Below are 15,181 nucleotides of genomic sequence, written 5' to 3'. Positions count from 1 at the left end.
CGGGTCAAATAATAGGGGGAGTCTGGAAACGATGTGACCTTTAAGCAGCCTTTCGAAGCACTTCATCATAACCGGAGTCAGTGCAACAGGCCGGTAATCATTAAATGAGGTGATTTGAGGTTTCTTCGGCACCGGAATGATGGAGGCAGTCTTAAAGCACGCCGGCACTGTGGCTTGGCCCAGCGAGGTGTTAAAAATGTCTGTGATGACCCCAGCCAGATGACTTGCACATTCCCTGAACACACGCCCAGGAATGTTGTCGGGGCCAGGGGCCTTACAGGGGTTGACTCTCCTCAGGGTCTTCAACACATCGGCGGAGTCAAGGCAGAGTACCTCCTCTTCCTGATGGGGGACAGTTTTAACTGCTGGAGTGCCGTTAAGTGCCTCGAACCTCCCAAAGAAGTTATTTAGACCATTTAGAAAGTCAGCATCAACTACACCCACCGGGGGGGGGGGGGGGGGGGAGAGTGAGTTGTAGTCTGTAATCGCCCGTATGCCTTGCCACATACTCCTGATGTTTTTGACGTCGTGGAAACGATCCTGAAATTTTCGACTGCGGTCTCGCTTCGCTATCCTGATGGCACGGTTCAAGTTGGCTCTCGCTGTCCTCAGTGTCTCCTTGTCGCCAGACTTGAAGGCAGAGTTCCGCGCTCGTAGCGTTTGACGTACCTCCTCAGTCATCCAGGGTCGTTGGTTGCCCCGGGTGATGATATTCTTAGTGGTGCTGACGTCCTCGGTGCATTTGTTGATGTAGGCTGACACAGTCATGGCACACGCATGTCTAATCTACATCGGGAAAACTGGGAGGGAGGGAGGGAGGCAGGCAGGGAGGCAGGCAGGGAGGCAGGCAGTGTCTGTCTGTTGAGGTTTTCACCTTGTTCTTCTCCTGCTGAAGTTCTAACTGGACGTCCATCAGTTTGGTTCTCAGCTCGTCATTGGCGGCCTGAAGGGCGTCCGTTCGCTCCGCCTTGGCCCGCCCTGCCGGAGCTCGTTTGGACATCTCTTACTCGAGTCTCGCCCGGTCGTCAGTCAGAGATCACAACATTTGTACCTGGAGAGCACAAACGCAGCGCTGTTTTCCACTGGCTTCGAACTCAACTTCAATCGGTACCGTAACTTACAACATCATAAACATAGAACTAGCTTGACTTATTCATTGAATAAATGCATTTGGTTCTTCAAAACTGCATCACGCAACATAGCGTGACCGAGACGGCCGTTATCCACCTGCGTGAAGTTATTTGGTGAAATGAATGAGATGTTTAAGATACCATCGTTCTGTCTCTATGTAGATGAAGGGAAATAATCGATTGCTGAAGGTCCAAAGGTGTTGTGATAAACAAATAAACATATTAGTGATTAGTGACATATTTGTGATAAACATATTAGGCAGGATAATCACATATGTTAACGTGACTGCCCACACTGTATTTATTTATGGTTATTTGTTAAATCGAGTACTGTTAGACATGAAATAGGAAGTGTTTAACATAAATGGAAGACGAAAGGGGTACTCACCATTGTAGCTCCTGCTGGTCAATGATACGAGCCTCTTGCAGTGGAAAACATACAGCCAACAAACACCGTGGAACCTAAAGGAATGAAATTAAACATTAACATTTAGCCTCAACCAACATTCACAGATACAACGCAACGCAAACTACACAAACGTAAATCTTTTTAAACACAATGAGTTGTACTTACCGTGTACGCTCTAGACGGTTCACTTGCAAGCAGAAAATAAAGATATTTCTGTTTATAATCGTCGTGTTTGTATCCGGTGTCTCGCTCAAGGCCATTGCGCCCACAGATTTGAATTTTGGCGAGAGTTCAGCCTATTGACGTCATTTCCGCGGTGTAATACCCGCATATCTGAAACGGCAAAGTTAAGAGTAGAGTTAAATAAAGTTTTTAGTCAACGCAATAATTTACAACCGTTGACCAGTCGAAATAATCGTCGAAATTTGGCGTCTGTGGCTGGAAGCAGACGCCGAGTTCGACATTCCTCCCAAACGCCACACTCCCTCGCTTTTCAGGGCTAAAAAAAAACAGTTGTAATTACCTTGTACGCTCTAGACGGTCAAGTTGCAAGCTGAAAACAAAAATATTTGCCTTGTTAGTCATCGTGTTACTAACCGCTGTGTCTTGTTTGCCAGAATTGCCGCTTTCCTACTTCCTGTTGCAAGCCACGCCCACGGATTATAATTTTGCCGTGAGTTCCGCCTATTGACGTCATGTCCGCGTCACATGACTGCGACGTAATATTATCTAAAACTGTTTGTGCGGTATTGTGTTGTTCTGTGCGGTATTGTGTTATTCTGTGCGGCGTCGTGTTGTTCTGTGCGGCGTCGTGTTGTTCAGTGCGACGTCGTGTTGTTCAGTGCGGCATGGTGTTGTTCAGTGCGGCATGGTGTTGTTCAGTGCGGCATGGTGTTGTTCAGTGCGGCATAATGTTGTTCAGTGCGGCATAGTGTTGTTCAGTGCGGCATGGTGTTGTTCAGTGCGGCATGGTGTTGTTCAGTGCGGCATGGTGTTGTTCAGTGCGGCATAATGTTGTTCAGTGCGCCATAATGTTGTTCAGTGCGGCATGGTGTTGTTCAGTGCGGGATGGTGTTGTTCAGTGCAGGATGGTGTTGTTCAGTGCGGCATGGTGTTGTTCAATGCGGCATGGTGTTGTTCAGTGCGGCATAATGTTGTTCATTGCGGCATGGTGTTGTTCATTGCGGCATGGTGTTGTTCAGTGCGGCATGGTGTTGTTCAGTGCGGCATGGTGTTGTTCAGTGCGGCATGGTGTTGTTCAGTGCGGGGTGGTGTTGTTCAGTGCAGGATGGTGTTGTTCAGTGCAGGATGGTGTTGTTCAGTGCGGCATGGTGTTGTTCAATGCAGGATTGTGTTGTTCAGTGCAGCATAATGTTGTTCAGTGCAGCATGGTGTTGTTCAGTGCGGGATGGTGTTGTTCAGTGCAGGATGGTGTTGTTCAATGCGGCATGGTGTTGTTCAGTGCGGGATGGTGTTGTTCATTGCGGCATGGTGTTGTTCAGTGCGGCATGGTGTTGTTCAGTGCGGCATGGTGTTGTTCAGTGCGGCATGGTGTTGTTCAGTGCGGCATAATGTTGTTCAGTGCGGCATGGTGTTGTTCAGTGCAGGATGGTGTTGTTCAGTGCGGCATGGTGTTGTTCAATGCAGGATCGTGTTGTTCAGTGCAGCATAATGTTGTTCAGTGCAGCATGGTGTTGTTCAGTGCGGCATGGTGTTGTTCAATGCGGCATGGTGTTGTTCACTGCGGGATGGTGTTGTTCAATGCGGGATCGTGTTGTTCAGTGCGGCATAATGTTGTTCAGTGCGGCATGGTGTTGTTCAGTGCGGCATGGTGTTGTTCAGTGCGACATAATGTTGTTTAGTGCGGCATAATGTTGTTCAGTGCGGCATAATGTTGTTCAGTGCGGCATGGTGTTGTTCAGTGCGGCATGGTGTTGTTCAGTGCGGCATGGTGTTGTTCAGTGCAGGATGGTGTTGTTCAATGCGGCATGGTGTTGTTCAGTGCGGGATGGTGTTGTTCAGTGCGGGATGGTGTTGTTCAGTGCGGCATGGTGTTGTTCAGTGCGGAATGGTGTTGTTCAGTGCGGCATGGTGTTGTTCAGTGCGGCATGGTGTTGTTCAGTGCAGGATGGTGTTGTTCAATGCGGGATCGTGTTGTTCAGTGCGGCATGGTGTTGTTCAGTGCGGCATGGTGTTGTTCAGTGCGGCATAATGTTGTTCAGTGCGGCATGGTGTTGTTCAGTGCGGCATGGTGTTGTTCAGTGCGGCATGGTGTTGTTCAGTGCGGCATGGTGTTGTTCAGTGCGGCATAATGTTGTCCAGTGCGCCATAATGTTGTTCAGTGCGGCATGGTGTTGTTCAGTGCGGGATGGTGTTGTTCAGTGCGGCATGGTGTTGTTCAATGCGGCATGGTGTTGTTCAGTGCGGGATGGTGTTGTTCAGTGCAGGATGGTGTTGTTCAGTGCGGCATGGTGTTGTTCAATGCGTCAGTGCGGCATAATGTTGTTCAGTGCGGCATGGTGTTGTTCAGTGCGGCATGGTGTTGTTCAGTGCGGCATGGTGTTGTTCAGTGCAGGATGGTGTTGTTCAGTGCGGCATGGTGTTGTTCAATGCGGCATGGTGTTGTTCAGTGCGGGATGGTGTTGTTCAGTGCAGGATGGTGTTGTTCAGTGCGGCATGGTGTTGTCCAGTGCGGAATGGTGCTGTTCAGTGCGGCATGGTGTTGTTCAGTGCGGCATGGTGTTGTTCAGTGCAGGATGGTGTTGTTCAATGCGGGATCATGTTGTTCAGTGCGGCATGGTGTTGTTCAGTGCGGCATGGTGTTGTTCAGTGCGGCATGGTGTTGTTCAGTGCGGCATGGTGTTGTTCAGTGCGGCATGGTGTTGTTCAGTGCGGCATGGTGTTGTTCAGTGCGGCATGGTGTTGTTCAGTGCAGCATAATGTTGTCCAGTGCGCCATAATGTTGTTCAGTGCGGCATGGTGTTGTTCAGTGCGGGATGGTGTTGTTCAGTGCGGCATGGTGTTGTTCAATGCGGCATGGTGTTGTTCAGTGCGGGATGGTGTTGTTCAGTGCAGGATGGTGTTGTTCAGTGCGGCATGGTGTTGTTCAATGCGGCATGGTGTTGTTCAGTGCGGGATGGTGTTGTTCAGTGCGGCATGGTGTTGTTCAGTGCGGCATGGTGTTGTTCAGTGCGGCATGGTGTTGTTCAGTGCGGCATGGTGTTTTTCAGTGCGGCATGGTGTTGTTCAGTGCGGCATGGTGTTGTTCAGTGCGGAATGGTGTTGTTCAGTGCGGCATGGTGTTGTTCAGTGCGGGATGGTGTTGTTCAATGCGGGATCGTGTTGTTCAGTGCGGGGTGGTGTTGTTCAGTGCAGGATGGTGTTGTTCAGTGCAGGATGGTGTTGTTCAGTGCGGCATGGTGTTGTTCAATGCAGGATCGTGTTGTTCAGTGCAGCATAATGTTGTTCAGTGCAGCATGGTGTTGTTCAGTGCGGCATGGTGTTGTTCAATGCGGCATGGTGTTGTTCAGTGCGGGATGGTGTTGTTCAGTGCGGCATGGTGTTTTTCAGTGCGGCATAATGTTGTTCAGTGCAGCATGGTGTTGTTCAGTGCGGCATGGTGTTGTTCAGTGCGACATAATGTTGTTCAGTGCGGCATAATGTTGTTCAGTGCGGCATGGTGTTGTTCAGTGCGGCATGGTGTTGTTCAGTGCGGCATGGTGTTGTTCAGTGCGGCATGGCGTTGTTCAGTGCAGGATGGTGTTGTTCAGTGCAGGATGGTGTTGTTCAATGCGGCATGGTGTTGTTCAGTGCGGGATGGTGTTGTTCAGTGCAGGATGGTGTTGTTCAGTGGGCATGGTGTTGTTCAGTGCGGAATGGTGTTGTTCAGTGCGGCATGGTGTTGTTCAGTGCGGCATGGTGTTGTTCAGTGCAGGATGGTGTTGTTCAATGCGGGATGGTGTTGTTCAGTGCGGGATGGTGTTGTTCAGTGCAGGATGGTGTTGTTCAGTGCGGCATGGTGTTGTTCAATGCGGCATGGTGTTGTTCAGTGCAGGATGGTGTTGTTCAGTGCGGCATGGTGTTGTTCAATGCGGCATGGTGTTGTTCAATGCGGCATGGTGTTGTTCAGTGCGGCATGGTGTTGTTCAGTGCGGCATGGTGTTGTTCAGTGCGGCATGGTGTTGTTCAGTGCGGCATGGTGTTGTTCAGTGCGGAATGGTGTTGTTCAGTGCGGCATGGTGTTGTTCAGTGCGGGATGGTGTTGTTCAGTGCGGCATGGTGTTGTTCAGTGCGGCATGGTGTTGTTCAGTGCGGGATGGTGTTGTTCAGTGCGGCATGGTGTTGTTCAGTGCGGCATGGTGTTGTTCAGTGCGGCATGGTGTTGTTCAGTGCGGCATGGTGTTGTTCAGTGCGGGATGGTGTTCAATGCGGGATCGTGTTTTTCAGTGCGGCATGGTGTTGTTCAGTGCGGCATGGTGTTGTTCAGTGCGGCATGGTGTTGTTCAGTGCGGCATGGTGTTGTTCATTTCGGCATAATGTTGTTCAGTGCGGCATAATGTTGTTTAGTGCGGCATGGTGTTGTTCAGTGCGGGATGGTGTTGTTCAGTGCGTTATAATGTTGTTCAGTGCGGCATGGTGTTGTTCAGTGCGGCATGGTGTTGTTCAGTGCGGCATGGTGTTGTTCAGTGCGGCATAATGTTGTTCAGTGCGGCATAATGTTGTTCAGTGCGGCATGGTGTTGTTCAGTGCGGGATGGTGTTGTTCAGTGCGGGATGGTGTTGTTCAGTGCGGCATGGTGTTCAATGCGGAATGGTGTTGTTCAGTGCAGGATGGTGTTGTTCAGTGCGGCATGGTGTTGTTCAGTGCGGCATAATGTTGTTCAGTGCGGCATGGTGTTGTTCAGTGCGGCATGGTGTTGTTCAGTGCGGCATAATGTTCAGTGCGGCATAATGTTGTTCAGTGCGGCATGGTGTTGTTCAGTGCGGGATGGTGTTGTTCAGTGCAGGATGGTGTTGTTCAGTGCGGCATGGTGTTCAGTGCGGGATGGTGTCTTTCAGTGCGGCATGGTGTCGTTCAGTGCGGCATGGTGTCTTTCAGTGCGGCATGGTGTCGTTCAGTGAGGCATGGTGTTGTTCAGTGCGGCATGGTGTTATTTAGTGCGGCATGGTGTTGTTCAGTGCGGGATGGTGTTGTTCAGTGTGGCATGGTGTTCAGTGCGGCATGGTGTTGTTCAGTGCGGTATCGTGTTGTTCAGTGCGGTATCGTGTTTCTCAGTGCGGTATCGTGTTGTTCAGTGCAGTATCGTTGTGTTGTTCGTATTGTGTTTTTTTGTTCGTAATGTGTTGTGTTGTTCGTATTGTGTTGTGTTGTTCATATTGTGTTGTTCATATTGTGTTGAGTTGTTCGTATTTTGTTGTGTTGTTCGTATTGTGTTGCCTTTAACACTTAGCCTCTAACACTTAGCCTCTAACACTTAGCCTCTAGCATCTAGAAGGTAAATAAATAGGAAGGAAGGACTCACCGGTGACGTCTTCGCCCACGTCCAAGCGTTGTACTTTGTATTTTCATCCTTCTGACAGTGGAAAACATAGCCAACAAACACCGTGGAACCTAAACGAATGAAAGAAAACTATCATTTGGCCACAACCAACATTCACAGATACAACACAATGTGACGTGCGGGGTTGAGGTTAAAGGTTGAGTGAAGGGCCCTCGTTTTAAACTACTTTTTTGAAAAGGATTGGGAACAAGTAAGACGTATTTAATTTATTTAATGGGAAGTAGTAAGAGCTATTGAATTTAATCTATGTATCATATTCTATTGTATTGTATTCTGTTGTATTCTTTTGGATTGTATTCCCACTAACCCCACTAAAACTTCAGCCCACAAAAACTCGCCTCTGGCGCCTAGCCTCTGGCACTTAGCCTCTAACACTTAGCCTTTAACACTTAGCCTTTAACACTTAGCCTTTAACACTTAGCCTTTAACACTTAGCCTAGAAGGTGAATAAATAGGGTTAAAGGTTGAGTGAAGGGACCTCGTTTTAAACTACTTTTTTGAAAAGGAGTGGGAACAAGTAAGACGTATTTAATTTATTTAATGGGAAGTAGTAAGACTTATTAAATTTATTTAATCTACTTTTCTTCCCAGGCAAAATTTGATGTGCTGCAATTCCAAATTTCCAAAGTGAATGAAGGAATGAAGTCCTTTAAATTATGATTTTGTATAAATACTAGGCATTAACACAAAATCGACGGCACAAAATGGGCAGACTTTACTTGTTTGAAAAGGACTGGTTACAAGACAGACTTTTTTAATTTATTTAATGGGAAGAAGACTTATTTAGTTTAATTGATCTATTTTTGTTCCCTGGCAAAATTCGATTTGCTGCAATTCCAAATTTCCAAAGTGAATGAAGGAAAGAAGTCGTTTAAATTATGATTTTGTTTAAATACTAGGCATAGACACAAAATCTACGGCACAAAATGGGCAGACTTTACTTGTTTGAAGAGGACTGGTTACAAGACAGACTTTTCTGATTTATTTAATGGGAAGAAGACTTATTTAGTTTATTTAATCTATTTTTGTTCCCTGGCAAAATTGGATTTGCTGAAATTGTATTTTGCCAAATCTTGCCTTGAGACCTGATAGGAAGTATTAAACGCTTAGTTAAATCAATACAAGTTGGTAATAAGAGCGAGTAATGTTGGTTGAACCGATGAATGAAGGTTGAAAGCAATTTAAATTATGACTTTGTATAAATACTAGATATTAACAGAACATCTACTGCGCGAAATGGGCAGAGTTTACTTGTTTGAGAAGGAGTGGCTTATTCAAAACTAAGATTTATTTAATCTGTTTGTTCCCAGGCAAAATTGGAAGTGATGCAATTCCAAATTTCACCACATGATGGTGCCCAATTTTGACTTCATAGGACATATTAAACACTTAGCTTGTTATTATGTTCAAGGTAATCAGATTTGTTTATTATTCTAATGGCCTCTTCAAAACTATTCTGGATTACTACTTTGGATCTATTCTACATTACTTGGCAACAACATACTCTGTAACAGATTAGGCAGTATAATCATATATGTTAACTTGAGAGTGCCCACACTCAATCTACTTATCGTGATGTGTTAAATCAATTACTGTTAGACATTATTTGTCTGATAATCTACCAAATCTTTGAATTGAAGAATTTGTGATTTAATTAATAGCTTGTTCAGGGTAATCAGACTTGTATATAATTCTAATGGCCTTCTTTTGAAAACTATTCTGAATTACAACTTTGGATCTTATATTACTTTGCAACAATCTACTCGGTGACAGATTAGGCAGTATAATCACATATGTTAACTTCAGTGCCCACACTGTATTTATTTATGGTTATTTGTTAAATCAAGTACTGTTAGACATGAAATAGGAAGTGTTTAACATAAATGTTATGGCTACTCACCATTGTAGCTCGCTCCTGGTCAATGATACGAGCCTCTTCTTGCAGTGGAAAACTTGCAGCCAACAAACACCGTGGAACCTAAAGGAATGAAATTAAACATTAACATTTCGCCTCCACCAATTTTCACACGTACAACGCAACGCGGCTACACTTCTGCTATTACAAACGTAAATCTCCTTAAACACAATGAGTGTTACTTACCGTGTACGCTCTAGACGGTCCAGTTGCAAGCAGAAAATAAAGATATTTCCGTTGATAATCGTCGCTGCTCAGTGGCTCACGGCCATCGCGCCAACAGATTTGAATTTTGGCGGAGGTTCGGGCAATTACGTCATATCCGCGGCACATGACTGCGACGTAATACCCGCTTATCTGAAACGGCAGTTAAAAGTAGAGTTACATCAAGTTTTCTTGGAACCTAAACGAATGAAAGAAAACTATCATTTGGCCACAACCAACATTCACAGATACAACACAACGTGCGGGGTTGAGGTTAAAGATTGAGTGAAGGGCCCTCGTTTTAAACTACTGTTTTGAAAAGGAGTGGGAACAAGTAAGACGTATTTAATTTATTTAATGGGAAGTAGTAAGACTTATTACATTTATTTAATCTACTTTTCTTCCCAGGCAAAATTTGATGTGCTGCAATTCCAAATTTCCAAAGTGAATGAAGGAATGAAGTCCTTTAAATTATGATTTTGTATAAATACTAGGCATTAACACAAAATCGACGGCACAAAATGGGCAGACTTTACTTGTTTGAAAAGGACTGGTTACAAGACAGACTTTTTTAATTTATTTAATGGGAAGAAGACTTATTTAGTTTAATTGATCTATTTTTGTTCCCTGGCAAAATTCGATTTGCTGCAATTCCAAATTTCCAAAGTGAATGAAGGAAAGAAGTCGTTTAAATTATGATTTTGTTTAAATACTAGGCATAGACACAAAATCTACGGCACAAAATGGGCAGACTTTACTTGTTTGAAGAGGACTGGTTACAAGACAGACTTTTCTGATTTATTTAATGGGAAGAAGACTTATTTAGTTTATTTAATCTATTTTTGTTCCCTGGCAAAATTGGATTTGCTGAAACTGTATTTTGCCAAATCTTGCCTTGAGACCTGATAGGAAGTATTAAACGCTTAGTTAAATCAATACAAGTTGGTAATAAGAGCGAGTAATGTTGGTTGAACCGATGAATGAAGGTTGAAAGCAATTTAAATTATGACTTTGTATAAATACTAGATATTAACAGAACATCTACTGCGCGAAATGGGCAGAGTTTACTTGTTTGAGAAGGAGTGGCTTATTCAAAACTAAGATTTATTTAATCTGTTTGTTCCCAGGCAAAATTGGATGTGATGCAATTCCAAATTTCACCACATGATGGTGCCCAATTTTGACTTCATAGGACATATTAAACACTTAGCTTGTTATTATGTTCAAGGTAATCAGATTTGTTTATTATTCTAATGGCCTCTTCAAAACTATTCTGGATTACTACTTTGGATCTATTCTACATTACTTGGCAACAACATACTCTGTAACAGATTAGGCAGTATAATCATATATGTTAACTTGAGAGTGCCCACACTCAATCTACTTATCGTGATGTGTTAAATCAATTACTGTTAGACATTATTTGTCTGATAATCTACCAAATCTTTGAATTGAAGAATTTGTGATTTAATTAATAGCTTGTTCAGGGTAATCAGACTTGTATATAATTCTAATGGCCTTCTTTTGAAAACTATTCTGAATTACAACTTTGGATCTTATATTACTTTGCAACAATCTACTCGGTGACAGATTAGGCAGTATAATCACATATGTTAACTTCAGTGCCCACACTGTATTTATTTATGGTTATTTGTTAAATCAAGTACTGTTAGACATGAAATAGGAAGTGTTTAACATAAATGTTATGGCTACTCACCATTGTAGCTCGCTCCTGGTCAATGATATGAGCCTCTTCTTGCAGTGGAAAACTTGCAGCCAACAAACACCGTGGAACCTAAAGGAATGAAATTAAACATTAACATTTCGCCTGGACCAACATTCACACGTACAACGCAACGCGGCTACACTTCTGCTATTACAAACGTAAATCTCCTTAAACACAACGAGTGTTACTTACCGTGTACGCTCTAGGCAAAATTGGATGTGATGCAATTCCAAATCTATCTGAAACGGCAGTTAAAAGTAGAGTTACATCAAGTTTTCTTTTTTAATCAACACAATCATTTACAACCGTTGACCAGAAAGAATCGTCGAAATTCGACGTCCCCCACAAACGCCACGCTCACTCGCTTTTCAGGGCAACAAAAGTACTTCTTTTTAAAAACGATGAGTTGTACTTACCGTGTACGCTCTGGACGGTCCAGTTGCAAGCAGAATATAAAAATATTTCTCTTGTTAGTCGTATGTTACCATCCGCTGTGTCTTTGTCAACATCGCCGCCATTTTCCTACTTCCTGCTGCGAGCCACGCCCACGGATTTAAATTTGGGCGGAAGCTCTTTCCATTGGCGTCGTTTTCGCGTATAGCAAATCCGATTGGTTGGGAAGGGGGCACGGTTATGCAGCCGAGGGGTCCTGTGATCGGTGGGATGTAAAGTAGGCGTCGACGTCACGTCCGCGTCACGTGACCACGACGTGGCAGACGTCATATAGCAACCGCTGTTTTGTTTAGTAGACTTACAGTTGTTATGCATTGACATAATGGCGCACACACCAAATAGATTTAAATAAATTAAATAATTCTTCTGCCCACTCTCTTTTAAACAAGTTAACTCTCCCCGCGGATTTGAATTCCGGCGAAAGTTACGCCCATCGACGTCACGTATGTCACGTGACCACGACGTGGCAGATGTCATATAGCAACCGCTGTTTTGTTTAGTAGATTTACAGTTGTTATGCATTGGCATAATGGTGTGCACTCAAAATAGATTTAAATAAATTAAATATTTCTTCTGCCCACTCCCTTTTAAAGAAGTTAACTCTGCCCACGTCCATTGACGTCTTGTCTGCGTCACGTGACCACGACGTAGCGACGTCATATAGTAACCGCTGTTTTGATCAGTAGACTTAGTTATTATGCGTTGACATAATGGCGCACTGGTTAGCATGGCCACCTCTTAAGCATGATGTTGCGGGTTCGACGCCTGATCAATGTTAGCATGGAGTGAGCTGAAGTGCATGGCGCTGAAGATTTGAATCTTTGAAATGCGCTGAGGTCTGACATATCAGGCAGAATGGTTTGCCATCACGTTCAACAAAAAATAGAAACTTTCCCACTCTGATTAAAACGTCCTGTGTTCATCTACGTATTTTCGTTTTGCTGTGCATCTTTTCCCTGCCATTTCGAGAGCCCAATTGACACTCATAGTTTAAAGAAATGTGTTTGCCCATCCTACTTTGTGGAATTTCACCACATGCGCTTTTGACCAAAATACCAAACCGAACTCAAGTGAAGCCAACACGCACAACCCCCCCCCCACACACACACACAAATGTTGATATGAACATAAAAGAGCCGCATGCGGTTCGGGAGTTGCGGCTTGGCCAAACCTGTACTATACAACTTTATTTGTATAAAATTTTCACAACAGCTGTCACACAAACAAAGCGGGAAAAACCGAAGACGTGCGTGTTCCGCCCACGCTGGATTTATTTGCACCTTTGAAAAGACACCGTATTGCCGCAGATGTGGCAAAGAGTACTTTTGGGCATCTGAGACGGAAGGATGTCCAAAGCATCACGTCACCTGCTCTGGTAGGCATGGTGGTGGGACGTTGAGGTCAACCGCTTTGGGGTTGGCTGAATCTTTGATCGCAGGATGCCACACACTTGAAGACAGAAGCAGAAAAGCAGAGCTAAATGCAAAATGTACTCACCGGTGACTCCAATTTTTTTCCCCCCTGAAGAAACAGCTGGACGGGTGGCCCCGGCTGGCCAGTGGGACTCTTGTTATTCTGACCCTTTTTAGTGCGCGTTTGGGGCAACAACCGTTTTTTGTGGCGCTCTTTTCTGGTTCAAAAGTGCCCTGCATGTGAATTTGCTTTTCCTGCCTTCTGATTGGATGAGCGCCGGTGTGACGCGGTGCCTCTGTCACCGTGGCGGGGGGTATACGTTGGCATCGGAGCGTCTGCCAACGTCTGAGACCGGCTGGCAGTGTATCGGAGGTGTCGAGTGCGGTGCCGATGGAGCTCACTCACCAGCTGGTGTTAGGGCCACAGAATGAAGGCCAAGGAGAAGAATAGAAAGAGAAACAGAAACTTCTCCTCCAATTGTTTGATTTGTCTCTTCTGAGCTTCGATGAATTCTTTCAGCTCTTTGTTCCTCTAGGACGGACAAATGGAAAGTGGCATTCAAAAGCCAGTAAGCGTGCAAGTAAGTGCCGGGCTGGCTTTGGGCCCTTACCTGTTGCGCGCTGTGCAGCAGATCCATTCTCTCTTGGAGGATGCAAGCGTCGCGCTCCCTCAACTCGCACATCAGGGCTCGCTTCCATTGGTCCACGTAGCTCCTAAGCTCTTCTCTCTGATCCGCCGTCAGCACGTCATTCACGCCAGCGTGGCTGGCTTTTTCGCCGTCCGTGGCGGGGCAGTCCCGCTGCGGTAGCGCCTCGTACAACATGGCCTCCAGCTCCAGGATCCTCTGGGCCGCAATCCTCGTCCATCAGTGGTCCGGCGGGAGATTTGAGGGCGGCTTACCTTATGAGCCTAGTCCATGGAACACTTCCTGAAGTCCAACTCTTCATCCAGGTAGCCCTTCTGCTTGCAGAACATAGAAGAGCCCAAAGGCACAGCGTCAACAAGCTTCTTTCAGCGCAAAGCCTTCCAAAAGTCACATTTGAGCCGCCGAGTCTCGTGGAGTGCGAACATAAGGAGTTCGACATACACTTACGGCGTTATAGCCCAGGATGTCCAGCTTCTTCATCAGATCACTGATGACGATGTCCGGGGGAAAGGCGCAAGGAGCAATGTAAGGTGTTCTGGGACCTCGGGTTAAGGTTAGGGTTGCGAGGGACGCCTTACGTACGCTCACGCCCTCGGCCTCGCAGTAGATCTGCAAAGGGCTGAGGCCGTCTGGGAAACGGACTTGCAGAAACTTCAAGACGGGGGAGCGCCACTCCCTCTCCTGAAAGGCAGAGGCATGCATCCGTCCGTCCGTCCGTCCGTCCGTCACATCTCTGGCCTCAACACGCTTGTGCGAGTCTTCCCACCTCCAGCTCCAGGATGCGGAACTCAAGCAGTTCGTTTTGGTCTCGGATATCCTGGATGTGCTCTTTCAGACGCGCTTCTTCCGCCTCCATCCGCCTGACCTGAAAAGACAGTCAGACCTCATCTGCGGGGCTTCCCGACGGGTGTGACGCCAAGCGACTCCGCCCAGCGCCTTTCTTTCCGTCACCTTTTCGGCCAACTGCTGATTGCTCTGACGCAGCAGCTGCTTCTCCTCCACCCACTTGACATTCTAGAAGAGACAAACGCGTGGACAGCTTTGGAATGTTGTGTCATTTTCATCCACAAATTCTTTGGTTGACTGGAAAATGACATTTGCTTTTCTCCGCATTTTCCCAGCCACATTCGGGGGGGGGGGTTGGTCCAGTAATGCCAGACGAATGAGTGACTGAAGAATGTAGCTATTTTGTCTGAGAAAAAGGTGTGCTCATTGATGAGCTTACCTGTCCTTGTTGCTTCAGCGCTGACTCCAGATCTGCTACTCTGCTTTGATAGTGACCCATTTCTACCATCAGCTTTTCTCTGGTCTGAAAGGAGGAGGAGGGAGGCTCCTCCTCCTCCTTTCAGACCAGAGAACACCCGAGGCTGGGTGAGAACGGGGAGGCTGCGACCCGGCCGGGGGTTGCGGGAAGGGGCGCCACCTTGATCTCCTTCTCGGCGTCGTAGTCCCCTTCGCTGGTCTGGGCTAGCAGAGCGTAGGCTCGTTGCAGCGCTTGATATTCTTGCGTCAGCTGGCGGTAGCGAAGCTCCGCCTCTTCATGCACACACCAATGCAACACAGCACTAGTACCAGAATCAGTCAGACCGGCGACAAAGCACCCGCGACGCAAAGACGAGTCCGATTCCAGGCTGAAGAGGAATGTTTGGTGCCAATACGCTGGCAGAAATGGCGGGCTACCTCTTCGGGTTCCGTGTCGGGGGTTCTGTCGGTGTGAAAAGACAA

General features: G+C 46.1%; 1 protein-coding gene and 1 long non-coding RNA gene across 3 annotated transcripts; both read right to left on the bottom strand.

The window, feature by feature from the left end:
* Positions 1 to 12,669: 12,669 nt before the first annotated feature.
* Positions 12,670 to 14,133, bottom strand: LOC148398537 (janus kinase and microtubule-interacting protein 3-like). Of its 2 annotated transcripts, XM_088374240.1 has the most exons (5): positions 13,904 to 14,133; positions 13,711 to 13,770; positions 13,421 to 13,654; positions 13,216 to 13,341; positions 12,670 to 12,846 (listed from the first exon to the last, which is right to left on the bottom strand). In XM_088374240.1, the coding sequence occupies exons 3-4, from the start codon at positions 13,631 to 13,633 to the stop codon at positions 13,225 to 13,227; spliced, it is 330 nt and encodes a 109-aa protein (XP_088230366.1). In that variant the 5' UTR covers positions 13,634 to 13,654; positions 13,711 to 13,770; positions 13,904 to 14,133; the 3' UTR covers positions 12,670 to 12,846; positions 13,216 to 13,224. The 2 variants fall into 2 exon arrangements, with proteins under 2 accessions (XP_088230366.1, XP_088230365.1); XM_088374239.1 differs by having other exon boundaries at positions 13,421 to 13,770; positions 13,898 to 14,133.
* Positions 14,134 to 14,221: 88 nt separating this feature from the next.
* On the bottom strand, positions 14,222 to 14,740 carry LOC148398536 (uncharacterized). Its single transcript, XR_015857904.1, has 3 exons — positions 14,682 to 14,740; positions 14,408 to 14,470; positions 14,222 to 14,321 (listed from the first exon to the last, which is right to left on the bottom strand). It is a non-coding gene; the product is annotated as an uncharacterized LOC148398536 (long non-coding RNA).
* Between the last annotated feature and the right edge of the window lie 441 nt (positions 14,741 to 15,181).

The sequence above is a fragment of the Syngnathus floridae genome, chromosome 4, assembly GCF_059516105.1.
Source record: "Syngnathus floridae isolate MCC-2025c chromosome 4, RoL_Sflo_1.0, whole genome shotgun sequence".
Lineage (NCBI taxonomy): Eukaryota > Metazoa > Chordata > Actinopteri > Syngnathiformes > Syngnathidae > Syngnathus > Syngnathus floridae.
Note: the sequence above shows the minus strand (reverse complement) of the source record. Positions and strands in the feature narration are given on the sequence as shown.